Source organism: Bufo gargarizans, unplaced genomic scaffold (genome assembly GCF_014858855.1).
Source record: "Bufo gargarizans isolate SCDJY-AF-19 unplaced genomic scaffold, ASM1485885v1 original_scaffold_1767_pilon, whole genome shotgun sequence".
NCBI classification, from domain to species: Eukaryota; Metazoa; Chordata; class Amphibia; order Anura; family Bufonidae; genus Bufo; species Bufo gargarizans.
The window spans coordinates 129,598-146,137 of NW_025334505.1; the positions used below are offsets into that span (position 1 = coordinate 129,598).

Consider the following 16,540-nt stretch of genomic DNA (forward strand, 5'->3'; position numbering starts at 1 on the left):
ATGGGCCATCAATCACTTGACAAACGAGCAAACGCTCATCTGTAGGGCGATTGTGTCACTGATCTTAGGGGCTGTAACTAACCTGTGTAAATGGACCCTATGGCCTCATGCACATGACTAAGGCTTAAATGATTACTTGATTGAATTGAGTAACTCGACACAAAAAAATCCTTGATGCAAATTTTTTGCATTGAGGATTTTTTTTGTGTCATGTGACCAGGGAACGTGAGTGAAGGGCTTGCTATTAATCACCTATTACTCACATAAGCGCGCACTATGACCCGACGCTGTGTGACGTCAGGAGGATAGTGCAGCACACGGAGAAGAAGATGGACGAGCTGTGGAGCGGCGCTCCTACAGGAGAAGTAAGTATTTCATTGCACTGGAGCTGGGGACATGGCTAGGAGGGGACAGTGATGGCACTGAGGGGCAGCTCTGGCACTGAGGGCACAGCTGATGGCACTGGGGGGGAAGCTGATGGCACTGGGGGGGGCTGATGGCATGGGGGGAACCTGATGGTACTGGGGGGGAGCCTAATGGCATGGGGGGAAGCTGATGGCACAGCGTCTGATGAGTTTTTATAAAGAAAAATGTTCTTTTAGTTTTTTGTTATTAGTATTTTGTTATTGAGTACTCGATTAATCATTGGATTAATCGATAGAATACTCAATTACAAAAATAGTCGCTAGCTAGAGCCCTACACATGATCATATGTACCATATTTTGCGATCCACAAAATACAGATGACGTCCGTGTTGTATCAGTTTTTTTTGCAGACTCATTAACTTCAATGGGTCCGTGGACAGCATTTTGCAGCCAAAGAATAGGACATGTTCTTCCCTTTGTGGAAGGAACATACAGATGCGGAAAGCACACGGACCGCAAAATACATACGGCGTAGTGTGCACGCAAACACCCATTAAGAATTGAGGTGGTTCCAGTAATTGCCTTTGCACAGACACATGACTTTTGACAGATACCCTTTAACATTCCAGAGATTAAATAAGACCGGTCATTTCTCTTGACATGCCCGTTATAGTATTTACTTGTATCCCCCATATCATAGTGATGAAGTGTGAAGCATCTTTTTTGACAACTCTATTATTACTACTAGAAATCTGTAAATAAATTGGCATATTGGCATTACCATTCACATTGTCAAAGAGGTATGTCCCTACACGATCTGACACATTTGCAGTATTGATTTGACAGAGACATATACCCCAGATGAATTCATCAAATTCTATGAGGAATGACAGGAACAGCACAGAGCAGAATTTTATGAAAAGATATTGATGAATACTATTATACAGTAAAGGGGACAAGTCTTTATTATCTTCAGTCAAGCTTATAAAGCAGTACACAGGTTTATTACCCAGAATTCCGATTTCCAAGCCTTTTAGTTCCTCTTGAATCCTATGGTAGATGTCTGATCCATTTGTAAAGTCTGCCTGTATATACTTAATCTTGCGTCCAGATTCTTTCTCTGCCAATAAATATTGTAACATTGTATACAAGTATATTACGACATGTAGTATCTGCATCACATCTACATGCAGAAATGGTAAAAGCATGCAACTAGATGTAAAACATGGCGGTAGCAAGTTACCATATTGCATATCTGCTATTTCAAAATCAGAACCTACATAAGCATACCTCCCAACTCAAAATCACAAAGAGGGACAATATGTGCGGCGCAGATCACATACTAGGCCACGCCTCTAAGGCCCCCTGCACACGAACGTGTGTGATCCGTGGTCGTATTGCGGCCCGCAATACACGGCCACAGTTCCGTGTGCATTCCGCATCACGGATGCGGACTCATTCACTTCAATGGGTCCACAAATCTGGAATTGCGGAACGGCCGCATGGAACGGGACCCCTCGGAAGCACTACGGAGTGCTTCCGTGGGGTTGCGTCCCGTACTTCCGTTCCTCAAAAAGATAGAACATGTCCTATCATATTGTGGAACGGGCGGATCACGGACCCATTAAAGTGAATGGGTCCGCGATCCGATGCGGCTGACCTACAGCCGGCGATCGTGCATTGTGGCCCGCAATTTGCGGGCTGCAGCACGGGTCACACACGTTCGTGTGCAGGGGGCCTAACTCCGCCCAAAGCATAATTACTGACTCCATCAGAACTGCAGCAGCTGGGGATCGGTTAGATGAGTGCAAGTTCCTTTATTTTTTCAGCATGTGGAGCCCCTGGGACAATTTTTTTCCTTGCACTTCATTATCCATTTGAATATTAGCACATAAATCATCAGATTATAGATATTTCATGGTCCAATTAGCACAAAATAATAAAGTTCTGGTCTAATATACAGGTAGAAACCTTACAGATAGTTTAGTTAGGAGCAATTTACTAAATGTATCAATGCACATTTATGTATTAATGCCCCAGTCAAAAAGAGAGACATTTAAAGAGGTTGTCCAGGCTTTTTAATACTGATGACCTATCCTAGGATAGGTAATCAACATCAGAGCGGCGGGGGCGGTGCCGTACATAGACAAGTAAGGGCCCCATAGCAAGGATCAAACCAGGCCCCCCACACAGGACAGAAGGGTTTCTGCCTAATCCCCTTTTCAATGACCCTTGGACCATTTTCTCCACTGCCTCATTTGCTAAAAGTTGTTTCTTTAGAAGGTAGAGTCCTGGCCAAGTTTTCACTCCCAGTAGAAGAGGAGATGATCCCAACTGGGCCCCTTCTTACCCTGGGCCCCATAGCAGTCGCATGGTCTGCCGCTGTGATAGTTATGCCCCGGGCCTGGAGTCTGACACCCGGCACCCCTGCAGATCAGCTGGCACTCCTCTTTTGGAGTCACAGTCCCTCTTTTTGACCCAAGTCCCTCTGTCCCTCTTTGATCCTTAAAGGGGTTGTCCGGGCTTTTTAATATTGATGACCTATCTTCAGGATAGGTCATCAATATCAGATCGGACCCCCGCCGATCAGCTGTGTGGGGAGATGGCGTGCACAGTGTGCAAGTGCCATCTCCTGTCTCCCTTCTTGCTCGCCGCTGCTGTATGTCTATGGTAACTCCAAAAGAGGGACACTTGCACATGCATATGTAGCATTTGTTAAACAAGGTTCATCATATCATAAATGTCCATTTGGCATGCCATGCAGGTAAAGACAAGGTCTGCTGTATCCAGTGGCATACCGCCAATATAGGCAGACCACGCAGCTGCTATGGGGCCCGTGCCGGGGTAAGGGGGGGGGGGGGGTCCTGGAGTGCTTAGAAGGCCCTGTCCCCTACGTCTGCAGATACGCGTGGGGCTTTCTTTCTGACCGCCACAGACACCCCCCATCATGCCAATACCATGATAAGTATTTATTAACTCTTATTCATTGTTGATGGATTTCATGCACTTTATATTATGATATGCTGATGGATGTGGGGGTTCATACATGAAATTGTGGTGATTCAGATGGGCATGCGCCGATACACGGCTTACATGGCCCGGATTTGTTGTATACAACGATTTTAAACTTTTTTATGCTGTGTCTGTTACCTAAATAAACTTGTACATTTTGTAGATGTGCGGCTCCTTTTTCGGTATTCTTTTTTCTCTTTTGAGACTTAGTTTATATATTATGATCGAGATCGCTGTCGGGCATTGGCACAGGCCCACAGCAGGCTTGTCTTCCGTTGACTCCCGGGCCCTGCTTTCCCTCTGCTCAGGGCCCCCTCCCCCATTGTGTACACAACTCACACTGATGTTACTCCCTGTGTGACCCTGCCAGTGACATTCCAGCAAAACGCTCTCTTCTGTCTGCTGGGCACTGCACTGGCCAATCAGCATTTAGCAGTGCAAAGCTCCTGCTACTGATTGGCTAGTCGGCTCAGCTGACAGAACTGTGCAGGTGGGCGCGGGCAGCAGTTGTATACCGCGCTCATGCGCTCTGCCTGCCTCAGTCAGCCACCCACTGGACCAGAGAAGAGAATGGACTCCAACAGCCCTGCCCCAGCATCACTGCCGCCGCCTCGGCAGGCAGCAACACTTGCCCCTGTGGTGTGCCAATGCCACCTGACCACAGTCAGCACAGCAGTGAGTGCCAGTAACTCTGTTTAAAAAAAAGTTCAAGGGGGGAAGACAGAGAGCAGCAGCAAGCAGAGTTCCTGTGGGGTTGGGAGGACACTGTTCTGTAGGGTCATTATTATTTGGTCAAAGAGACCAAAAGGGCCTTTTTTGCTACATATTAAAACATAACCTTTATTATTGCTTATAGGTATAAACATCTACTGACTAAATAAAATTATCAGCTGTGTCACAATGTAATGTAGCAATTGCAGGGAATAAACTATGTCCATATATTCCTGTGATCTCGCTGTTCCTCTATCCCTGCGCTACATAATTCATCCACTTCCTAATATTCTTTAGATAACCAGTACACCTGCTGCCTAAAATCACTTTACACACTGCCCCCCGACATGTTTCCTCAGGGGCTCCGGGCAGAATGCCCCAGGTTATCTGGTGAAACATGTCGGGGGCAGCGTGTAAAGTGATTTTAGGCAGCAGGTGTAATTATTATACAGAGGACTCAGGACAGTGTGCTCCAGCCCCCCATGAACTTTACTTGCTGTTGAATTGGTCATATAGAGTGTGCCCATCCCAACTCAGGCACCATGAAGTGGAGGGAGGCCTAGTGCACACTAAGGGTGCATTCACACGACCGTGCTGTGTCTTACAATCCGCAAATTACGGATCCGCAAAACACGGATACAGGCCATGTGCATTTTGCATTTTGTGGAACGCACAGGGCCAGTCCTATATAGAAAATGCCTATTTTTGTCCACAATTGCGGACAAGAATAGGACATGCTCTATATTTTTTGCAGGGCCGCGGAACAGAACAACGGATGCGGACAGCACATGGCCCCATCTTTTGCGGCCCCATTGAAGTGAATGGGTCCGCACTCGTTCTGCAAAGTTGCATAATGGATATAAACCTATTCATACGGTCGAGTGAATGAGCCCTAAGCATCAGCAGCAAGGAGTTTAGATGTGGAACAGTCCAGGGGTGGGTAGTGGGTGGAGTTAGGGGGGCCCAATTCAGATTCTTGCTATGGGACCCAATGATTTCTGTGTATGCCCCTGGCTATATCTATAGCTTTTTTGCCATTTGACACGATGGGGTTGTAAATTTTTTAATTTTTTATCATTTGGAATAGTATACTATATATGTATACATGTACACCATCTATAGGGTGGTGTAAGGATGTAAAATGTGTCTAACAGACCTAGTGTGCTCTAACTTTGTGATAATTTACACAATTTGGTGAAATTTGCACCATTGCTCCCAAGTCTTGAATGCATAGATCCATGATTAATGTAAAAAATGAAAACCAGACATCGTCTACTACATGCCAATCTCTTTCTAACAAAGCTAGAACCAGCCCTGTACCTCACATGGACCCAGAGATCTCCCCATTCATTGCTCAAAGCTGGCAGCTTAGGGGGTGTGTACATTCTCAGGGGGGTGTCCTTAATGCTGCAGCTGGTGGCAGTTGATGGATGGAACTGAGCATGTACTGTATGTCAACCTCGGTGAGCAGGACAGAGAATTTGGAAAAAGAACAAACTGCAGGTGGTGCAGTACAGATAGAGTTCAGTGGCGATACTTCATTTTTTAATTACATGCATGTACAAAGTTATTCAGATCCAGGTGCTGGTTTGAAAAATGTAGACCATTTTTCGTGGGACAACCCCTTCAAGGTCACGCTATTTTATATGTAATTTAATTAACCTCTGACTTTACCTATCTCCGCAGCCACTCTTTTTAGTTTCTCTAGGGTTCTGCTTATCAGGACAACATCCAGGCCTCGCTTTGCAAGCTAAAAATGAAGAAGTCAGGCGTTGTTAATGAAAAATACAACAATTTCTGGATACAATATTTATATGCTAGTTCATAGTTATGATACACATTACCGAAATGATAAAAACTAAGTCAATAGAATAGCATTAGTGGGTGGGTGGGTTGTCATGGCCAGATTTACAAGAATGTGTGCCTTGTCTATGAAAATGAAAACTAAAACTTTTACTGCCGTTGAGATTCTCTCATTAACTTGTAGATAGAATATAGTGACCTGACAGTGCTATCTGATGTATCCTATGTAACGCCACAACAGAGGACCTCCGACCCTGCATTAAAGGGGTTCGCCGGGCTTGTAATATTGATGACCTATTATGGAAGAGCTTAGACTTATACACTTAAGCTGGCTGTACACTTCCTAGTATGTTCAGCTCGACCAAGCTTGCATGTGTTTTCAGTGGGGAGAGGGGAGTAAGTTGCTTCCAGACTTGTCTAGCCCTAACTTACAGGGGCGGATTGACCATTCGGGCACTCGGGAATGGACCGGGGACCCCGTCAGGCCCCGCTGACCACTGCCTCCACTCCACCGCCTCCGTGTGTGTCCCGATCCTATCCTTCACTATGCGAGCGGCATGGCTTGCATAGTGAAGGACTCACATTGAAAACTAATCAGCGCTTCAATTTTACAGTACTATCTGCACATTCTAAAAAAAAAAAAGTAATGTGCAAAATACTATATAATATATAATCAAAAGTTGGGCTTTTTCAATTTTTAGAATAATGATACAGCCATTTTATTTGATACTTTTGTGCGGATTCTTTTTTTTCTCTATATTGAGGGACACTATAGTCACCAGAACCACAACAGCTAAACGTAGTAGTTCTAGTGGCTATAGAATGTCTCTATAAGCTTTTTAATGTAAACACTGCCTTTTCAGATAAAAAGTCAGTATTTACATTACTGCCAAGGAACATCTGTAGTGACCACTCATCAGACGGCCTCTAGAGGGGCTTCCTAGTCCAGTGTTGTACAACGTGCAACACTGGCATTCACGCTAAACACTCCTCATAGAAATGCATTGATTCAAAGCATCTTTATGAAGCCACGCATGCGCAATAGCCTCCTTCCCTATGGGAAAGCAGTGGGTTGGCTATGATATACTCACACACTGCACATTCCTGTGCATTGTATTGATGAGGTGATCTGTAATACACTCTCACACTGCACATTCCTGTGACGTATATTGCTGTAGAGCTTGCGATACTCACACACTGCACTTTTCCTTTCTCTGCCACTGCTCCAGCACCGCCCCTAACGACACCCAGCTAGTTTATAGCTCCTCCCACCAGCTAGTTACATAGACACTCCTCTATCACCGCCCCTAACGACACCCAGCTAGTTTATAGCTCCTCCCACCAGCTAGTTTATAGAGAAACCTTGGCACGGTGCTCGGGCTCAGACATGTCCTCATAGTAGGATATGTTTGCTAATCTCTCAATTTTAACACCAGCTTGAGGGCTTAGTAAGATCGCAGAGTGCACCTGTCCTTGTTATTAGATTGTTATACTGTTTATCACATCCACACAATTGCTCTCTTGTGTAGAATGTCTCTTGTGGTACCTGTGGTTCGCTGCGGGCATCCTCCACTGTATGCATTTTTGCTGGGGATCGCCATTAGCAACGGGCCACAAGTGCAGGATTTGCTCCCCTGTATATATGTGCATAACTGCATACTGGTTTGAGCATTTCCTGCCTGTTGAACACCACGCTATTTCTGTTAGTTTGATAATATGCAAGGTTCTTAATTCCCATCATAGGGATACTATCCTGAGGGCTATCAGGGGTGACAAGGAACTCTCCTCTGAAGGCTCTCCCATACAGATTTTTCAGGACTTATCACACTGTCCAAACGTCGCAAGATGAAACCTTTTATTGAGATCTTATAGGAAAAAAAGACACTCCTTATATGTGGCTGTTTCCCTTTGGACTTGAGTTTACCCTTCAGGGATCGCACAAAGTGGTTCGCACCCTGGACGACCTGATCCCTGTATATGGTCTACTCAATCTGAATCCTTTGCTGGTCCCTTCTTGGGACCCCATTCCCGACGTGGCTGACCTTTCGCGCCTTCCTACCATCCGCCCCTGGAAGACACAGAAGAGATGGAAGAGGCTTGCTGCAACTCAGGACTGAGCTCCATTCACTTAAACCCTAACATATTAACCTGCTCCTTACTACTGTTGATGATGACTCAGACTCATTAATGACACTGCACTCTGAAGCTTTACCCCTCCTCCCCCTCCTCCACTTTGTTCTCTATGTCTCCATTGCTCCTCCAGTCCTTCTCCTTTGCTTTGTCTGTATTATGAAGCTAATTCCTGGCACCACGACTCCTACCACCTTGTGGTTATATATTAACCTAGATTTATCTTTTTGCAATTCTTGTCTTTTCTTAGTTTCTTGTCTTTTGCAAGAGGTGCCCTCCTGAGCTCTCCACTGTTCCTGGAGAAAGGAGGAGCAAACACTCACTTTGTGATATTCTATTCTAATTAAAAAGTATTAAAATTGTGTTACTTTTTCTCCTTATAGCCTCGAGTAGGTATTAATGCGGGGATTGAACTTGCCTACTAAGAGATCTCGGGTGCTTCAACTGCTCAGGTCACTCTGCGAAGATATAGCAATTCTCCAAGAGACCCATTTTAAACAGGGTAAGCTTCCTACGCTAAGTAAGACTTACTTTTCACAATGGTTACACTCCTGCTACCCTAACTCCAAAACCAGAGATGTAACCATTGCCATGAAAAAAAAATTGCTCTCCTTCACTCTGACATCCAGTCTCACAGATCCCGATGGCAAATTCCTGTTCCTGAAGGGCCAAATAGCAAACATGACAGTCACACTTGCAGCTGCATATGCACCTAATGTGCAACAGGTACCTTGTCTGGTTAATGTTCTTCAGCTTTTGCAGTCTTTCCAGGAGGGGATCTGCGTATTGGGGGAGGGGGGGGGGGGGTGTGATCTCAATATCACACTAGACCCCTTACTCAATTCCTCTAACCCCACTCACCATGTGTCATATAGAAAACTCAGAGCATTCAAAATCAGCCATGATTTCCAAGAAACTCACTGATTCATGGCGTATAGTTAACCCCTCTGGTAGGGATTATACATACTACTCTGATGCAATCTCGCTTGCTTTGATGGTTACATCTCTCCCCTCTCATACCTTCACCTGGCGCCTCAATGAGACGCTCCCCAATGAACCCTCACATAAAACTTGCATCGCCAACTTGTTGGAACACTATTTCTCCGACAATGTGTCTCCTGACATTTCCCAGACAGTAGTATGGGAAGCCCATAAGGCTGTAGTGAGAGGAGAACTCATATCTCTGGGCTCACATGTTAAGAAGCGTAGGGAAGGAGGAGCTGGAATCTACTCTTAAATGCATCAAAACCTTAGAGAGGCAAGAGACACAAGATAACTCTAGCTCTTGCCACCAATGCTGAGCTAACTTCCAGAGGGAAAAACTGACACAACTTCTCAACTTAAAAGCTTCTAAAGCTTACCTTTATGCCAAACATGCTATGTACTTGCATGGTAACAAGGGCTACATGCTTATGGCCTACATGGCCAAGTGGACTCAGGAACAAGTTTATGTTAAGTCTATCAGAGCTTCTACTGGACAGTTCGCTACAGACACAGCAGCTATAGCAGAACAATTTAGAACTTTCTATGAGGCCCTGTACAACTTGAGATCTGGGGAAGCTGAGAAAGACCTACAGACTAGACAACAGAAAATACAATCCTTCGTCCACTCACTATCTGTTCCATCCCGGGATGTGACACAATGCTTCCTGAATTGCAAAAGGCTCTAAAAGACTCTCCTATGGGCAACAGCCCCATCCCCGATAGGTTAACAGTTATGTATTACAAATCATTCCAGCACATTCTCATCCCTCGTATGCTCTCGGCTTTTAAAACCGGATTGCTGACAATGCATTTTCTCCTCAGACTCTGGGGCCCATGTTGTGGTCTTGCCCAAGGAGGGAAAGGACCCGGCTGTTTGTGGGAGTTATCGCCCAATCTCTCTGCTCAATGTGGATATTAAAATATACGCTAAAGTTCTAGCAAACTGCCTTAGCCAGTTCCTCCCCTCCTTGGTCAACGCTGAGCAGGTGGGTTTTTATAGACTTTAAGAGTCCTGCACTTTATCCAGCTGGCCCGGCTGATAAAATCTCCCTTAGCATTATTATCTACCGATGCTGAAAAAGCGCTCGACCGGATCGACTGGGTCTATATGCTTGCCACTCTGCGCAAGTTTGGTCTTCCAGAAGTCTTTGTAATGTATGTAACATATAATGTATGTTTCAGACCTTTATACGTGCCCCTTGGCAATGGTAAGAGTTATTGGCACCTTGTCCTCTCCATTTTGGATATCTAATGGGACAAGACAAGGTTGCCCTCTCTCTCCTCTCCTTTTTTTGTCCCTACCATGGAAACCCTCAGGGCCGGCCTTAGGGGTGTGCGGGCTGTGCGGTCGCACAGGGCGCCATAGCAACATGGGCACCTGGTGACCAGCACACATTCAGTCCTAAAAGCTTGTTTATAATAGCCCGCGGGCGCGGCACCCCTCCGTGCGGGCGCTTGACAGTTTACCAACCTGTCGGCTCACAGCAGTGACAGTGTCACTGGCAGTCTATCTATGGATCATGACTCATTAAGATGGCCGCCGCTCGGCAAAGTACTGGCATTAAGATGGCCGCCAGTACAAAGTACTGGCACTCTGGGCTCTGGCAGGCCAGTCCACAGGCGGAATCAGGAGTCGGAGATCATCTTTACTGTGCGCTGTGCGCCCCGCGGATGGATCAGCAACAGCTGTCGGCTTAGCCAGGCAGCACAGGCTGCAGTAACAGTGTCACTGGCAGTCTGTGGATTAATCATTAAGATGGCCGCCGCTCAGCAACAGCGCGGGGGCCATCTTTAAATCTGGACAATGTATACTGGCAGCCTGGCAAGCCACAGGCGGATTCTGCCGGAAAGACACGTGGGAGGCTGTCCTTGCCTTGCTATGAGGAGCAGGGATGAGGAGCAGGAGCTCATATGCCATGCGCACTGAGAAGACAAAGGAGGGCAAGAATCCGCAGAAGCAGGCAGCAGATGTAAAAACTTTGTTCTGTAAGTAAATTCTTTTTTTTTTATAAATGCAGTGTACTGCTTAATGTCTGTTTTGTGTTTTATTATTTAACCACTTCAACCCCGCTAGCTGAAACCCCCTTCATGACCAGGCCACTTTTTACACTTCTGCACTACACTACTTTCACCGTTTATCGCTCGGTCATGCAACTTACCACCCAAATGAATTTTACCTCCTTTTCTTCTCACTAATAGAGCTTTCATTTGGTGGTATTTTATTGCTGCTGACATTTTTACTTTTTTGTTATTAATCAAAATGTAACGATTTTTTTGCAAAAAAATGACATTTTTCACTTTCAGCTGTAACATTTTGCAAAATAAACGACATCCATATATAAATTTTTCGCCAAATTTATTGTTCTACATGTCTTTGATAAAAAAAAATATGTTTGGGCAAAAAAAAATAATGGTTTGGGTAAAAGTTATAGCGTTTACACACTATGGTACAAAAATGTGAATTTCCGCTTTTTGAAACAGCTCTGACTTTCTGAGCACCTGTCATCATTCCTGAGGTTCTACAATGCCCAAACAGTAGAAAAACCCCACAAATGACCCCATTTCGGAAAGTAGACACCCTAAGGTATTCGCTGATGGGCATAGTGAGTTCATAGAACTTTTTATTTTTTGTCACAAGTTAGCGGAAAATGATGATTATTTTTTTATTTTATTTTTTTCTTACAAAGTCTCATATTCCACTAACTTGCGACAAAAAATAAAAAATTCTAGGAACTCACCATGCCCCTCACAGAATACCTTGGGGTGTCTTCTTTCCAAAATGGGGTCACTTGTGGCGTAGTTATACTGCCCTGGCAATTTAGGGGCCCATATGTGTGAGAAGTACTTTGCAATCAAAATGTGTAAAAAATGACCGGTGAAATCCGAAAGGTGCACTTTGGAATGTGGGTCCCTTTGCCCACCTAGGCTGCAAAAAAGTGTGACACATCTGGTATCGCCGTACTCAGGAGAAGTTGGGGAATGTGTTTTGGGGTGTCATTTTACATATACCCATGCTGGGTGAGAGAAATATCTTGGCAAAAGACAACTTTTCCCATTTTTTTATACAAAGTTGGCATTTGACCAAGATATTTTTCTCACCCAGCATGGGTATATGTAAAATGTTACCCCAAAACACATTCCCCAACTTCTCCTGAGTACGGCGATACCAGATGTGTCACACTTTTTTTGCTGCCAAGGTGGGCAAAGGGGCACATATTCCAAAGTGCACCTTTCGGATTTCACAGGCCATTTTTTACACATTTTGATTGCAAAGTTCTTCTCACACATTTGGGCCCCTAAATTGCCAGGGCAGTATAACTACGCCACAAGTGACCCCATTTTGGAAATAAGACACCCCAAGGTATTCCGTGAGGGGCACGGCGAGTTCCTAGAATTTTTTTTTTTTGTCACAAGTTAGCGGAAAATGATGATTTTTTTTTCTCTCTTTTTTCCTTACAAAGTCTCATATTCCACTAACTTGCGACAAAAAATAAAAAATTCTAGGAACTCGCCATGCTGGGTGTCATTTTACATATACCCATGCTGGGTGAGAGAAATATCTTGGCAAAAGACAACTTTTCCCATTTTTTTTATACAAAGTTGGCATTTGACCAAGATGTTTATCTCACCCAGCATGGGTATATGTAAAATGACACCCCAAAACACATTCCCCAACTTCTCCTGAGTACGGCGATACCAGATGTGTGACACTTTTTTGCAGCCTAGATGCGCAAAGGTGCCCAAATTCCTTTTAGGAGGGCATTTTTAGACATATGGATCCCAGACTTCTTCTCACGCTTTTGGGCCCCTAAAAAGCCAGGGCAGTATAAATACCCCACATGTGGATGAATAAATCATTGCCGGGATTTTTTTTTTTATATACAAAGTGTTTACCAAAGCATAGGAACGCCGCCTCCTCCTCAGCTCGTATGCCTCGGCAAACGTATCTGTTACTGCAGAGGAGAAATCCCGTCTTGCAGCGCCGCATACACTGACTTGCGTGTAATCTGACAGCAGCGCAATGCTTCTGTCAGAATGCACATCAGTGCTGCAGCTAGTCGATCGGTTGGTCCACCTGGAAGGTAAAAAAAAAAGAAAAGAAAAAACCAGGCCGCAAGGCAATAATTTTATTAACTTTGGAACAGAATATATAAACTTTAACTTTTTTAACTGAACATTAACCTTTTTGCTTACTGGTGTTTTTTTTTTTTTTTTTTACCTTTATAGAACAAACCTCTCCTTCCCCATGGGTCAATGTGCAAAGCGCAAATCGCCCAAAGATGTGGCGAAGTGCGTTATGCACTTTGTCCCAGGTGAAAGGAGACGTTTGCAGCAGCTGTGTGAGTGAATGGGCCCTAATAGCCCTGTGTGCCTGTCCTGGTGAGATGATCCCTATGCTAATAGTGTACCTGTGAGTGGTACTTCCGGAAACACTCTCCAAAGCATAGGGCAGGGTGGTCAGGACAGTCAGGACAGAAATAGCGGGTGTCACGCCTTATTCCACTCCTGCTACAGACACAACATCTTTTTCGGGGTGACTGTTGGGTTGAGGTACCAGGAACGACATTGGGGAAATGTCGCTCGTGTAGACGGCTAACTACACTGGTGGATGGGGCCACGGAACCTCCTGGGTACAGGAGGTTCTCGATGATCTCTTCCTGAAATTTGAGGAAGGATCCAGTTCTCCCAGCCTTACTGTAGAGAACAAAACTATTATACAGAGCCAATTGAATTAAATATACAGACACCTTCTTATACCAGCGTCTGGTCAGAGAGCCACTGCTTTCTACAGGTTCGTATTCTGACCCGCTGGATTCATCAGATGAGGGTTCCCATTCCTCATCCGACTGGGTCAGAAGCCTGTAGGCCTCTTCAGAAGAATACCCCCTGTTAGACATTTTGGGCAACTAAATTTAGGGGTATTCCCTGAGACTACCCAAGAAAAAAAAGCAAGCCTGTCTTACAAAGGGGAGGCTAGCGAAGTACCGGAGGCCGCTGCGGTTGATAAAAAATATCAAAACTGATTTTTTTATCGCCGCAGCGCGTGTAAAGTGATTGTGCAGTGATCAAAAAAAAATTTATTTTGTCACTGCGGTGGGGCGGGCGTGGGTGAACGCACATGTGGGCGACCGATCAGGCCTGATCGGGCAAACACTGCGTTTTGGGTGGAGGGCGAACTAAAGTGACACTAGTACTATTATAGATCTGACCGTGATCAGTTTTGATCACTTCCAGATACTATAAAAGTACAAATGCTGATTAGCGATACGCTAATCAGCGAATCAGTGACTGCGGTGCGGTGGGCTGGGCGCTAACCGATTCCTAAACTACCTAACCAAGGGGCCTAAACTATACCTAAAACCTAACGGTCAATACCAGTGAAAAAAAAATGTGACAGTTTACACTGATCACTTTTTTCCTTTCACTAGTGATTGACAGGGGCGATCAAAGGGGTGATCAAAGGGTTAATTGGGGTTCAGGGGGGTGATCTGGGGCTAGTATGAGGTGTTTAGTGTACTCACTGTGTAGCCTGCTCCTCTGCTGGATCCAACTGACGAAAAGAACCAGCAGAGGAGCAGGCAGCCATATAACAGATCATATTTACAAATATGATCTGCTATCTGGCACTCTGATTGGATTTTTAAAAAATCATCAGCTTGCCAGCCACGATCATTGATTGACGAAATACTCCTCGACGAAATGCCGGCCCGAACTCCGCATGCGCGGGCCGGCAAAGCGCGTCATCTCGCGTCTCGCGAGATGACGCGTATATGTGTGACTGTGCGCAGCGCTGCCGCCTCCGGACCGCACATCTGCGTTAGGCGGTCCGAGGCGGTTAAATAGAGTGTTTCTTAACCATTTCCTGCCCAGGCCATTTTTCAGTATTCAGCGCTGCGGTATTTTCATTGACGTTTATTGTGTCATGCAACGCTGTACTGAAATAAATTTTATACTATTTTTTGGGGACAGATAGAGCTTTATTTTGGTGGTATTTAATCACCACTGGGGTTTTTATTTTTTACTATAATTAGGAAAAATTACAGAAAATGTTGAAAAAAATAAGTATTTTTTAACATTATGTTAGAAAACATTTATTATTACCCAGTTTTTTAGTAAAATATAAAAGTCGGGGTCACGTCGGGTAAATAGACACCAAACATGGCAAGCTTTAAAATTGCGCGCACCCGCGAAATCGCAGAAAACTACCATACCCAAAATTGGCCTTAAGCGACGCTTTAAAAGCTTTTACCGCTCATCAGTTTAGTGTTATCAGTGATTGATGGCCCTAGACTTATTGCTCTCACTCCAACGTTCACGGCGATATGTAACATGTGCGGCGTAATGGGCGCAATCGTATTTTTTGCACGTATGCGCCCCCGACGCATGTTTGCATGCGTGTATGTATAGGTGGGGACTTTTTTTTTAAGAAAATCGTTTTTTTATTCATTTTTATGTGTAACTTAAATTTTTTTGGGGGGGAGAACTTACATTTTTCTTTCCTTTTTTTTTTTTCACTAAACTTTATTGCTATCACATACGGGGGCTAATTAAACTCCCCCTATGTGATAGCAAAATATGTGACAGGTGCTCAGGGCCGATCCTACACGGGGTGCAGTGGGTGCCCCGCACCCCAGCGCTGTCACCCGAAAGGCGCCGAGCGAGCCGCCGGGACTTTTTTTTTTTTGACTTTTTTTTTTTTTTTTTTAACCACCTCCCGGTGGGCCGGGCCGCCTCAGCCTCAGGGTTCGAGTGGGGCCGGGGGTGTGCCGTGACAGTGACGAGTCCGTGACACAAAGAACAGACACACAGACTGACACACACATATACTGACGTGACTCACGTGTGAGACTGAGACCGCCTCCTGTAGACCGCCTCCTGTAGTCCGCCTCCTGTGCTCTGCGAGTCTGCCTCCTGTCCTGTGCTCCGCCTCCGTGCTCCGCCTCCGTGCTCTTCCTGACTGCCTCCCATCTTCCGGCCGGCAGCGTAACGTCGCTCACTGCGACGTAACGTAGTGAGTGACGTCACGTTACGTTACAGTTACGCTGCCGCCGGGCGCCAATTTTGAATATTGAAGAGCGGGACTGGAGCACTGCCAGTGCCACGCCAGCCACGCCACCAGCTTCTGCCTGCCAGTGCCCGCCCCTGCGCAGACTGTGAGAATACATTTGGAGTCCTGAGTCCTGACTCCTGACTGTCCCAGGCAGTAAGTTAGAGTAAATACTGAATAGTGATGATTAGTTATAGATTATATTAGATAAGATAGTAACTTATGTAAGGCCTCTTTCACACTTGCGTTGTCCGGATCCGGCGTGTACTCCACTTGCCGGAATTACACGCCGGATCCGGAAAAACGCAAGTGTACTGAAAGCATTTGAAGACGGATCCGTCTTCAGAATGCTTTCAGTGTTACTATGGCAGCCAGGACGCTATTAAAGTCCTGGTTGCCATAGTAGGAGCGGGGAGCGGGGGAGCGGTATACTTACCATCCGTGCGGCTCCCGGGGCGCTCCAGAATGACGTCAGAGCGCCCCAGG

General features: G+C 45.4%; 1 protein-coding gene across 1 annotated transcript in view; it reads right to left on the reverse strand.

The window, feature by feature from the left end:
• The window catches only part of LOC122923590 (very-long-chain 3-oxoacyl-CoA reductase-like), a 68,629-nt gene that overhangs the window by 25,338 nt on the left and 26,751 nt on the right, over window positions 1-16,540 (reverse strand). Inside the window, exons 3-4 of the mRNA XM_044274448.1 lie at window positions 5,764-5,839; window positions 1,376-1,486 (exon numbers count right to left, since the gene is read on the reverse strand). Of these exons, the coding sequence (XP_044130383.1) occupies window positions 1,376-1,486; window positions 5,764-5,839 (187 nt within the window). The remainder of the gene's footprint in view (window positions 1-1,375; window positions 1,487-5,763; window positions 5,840-16,540) is intronic.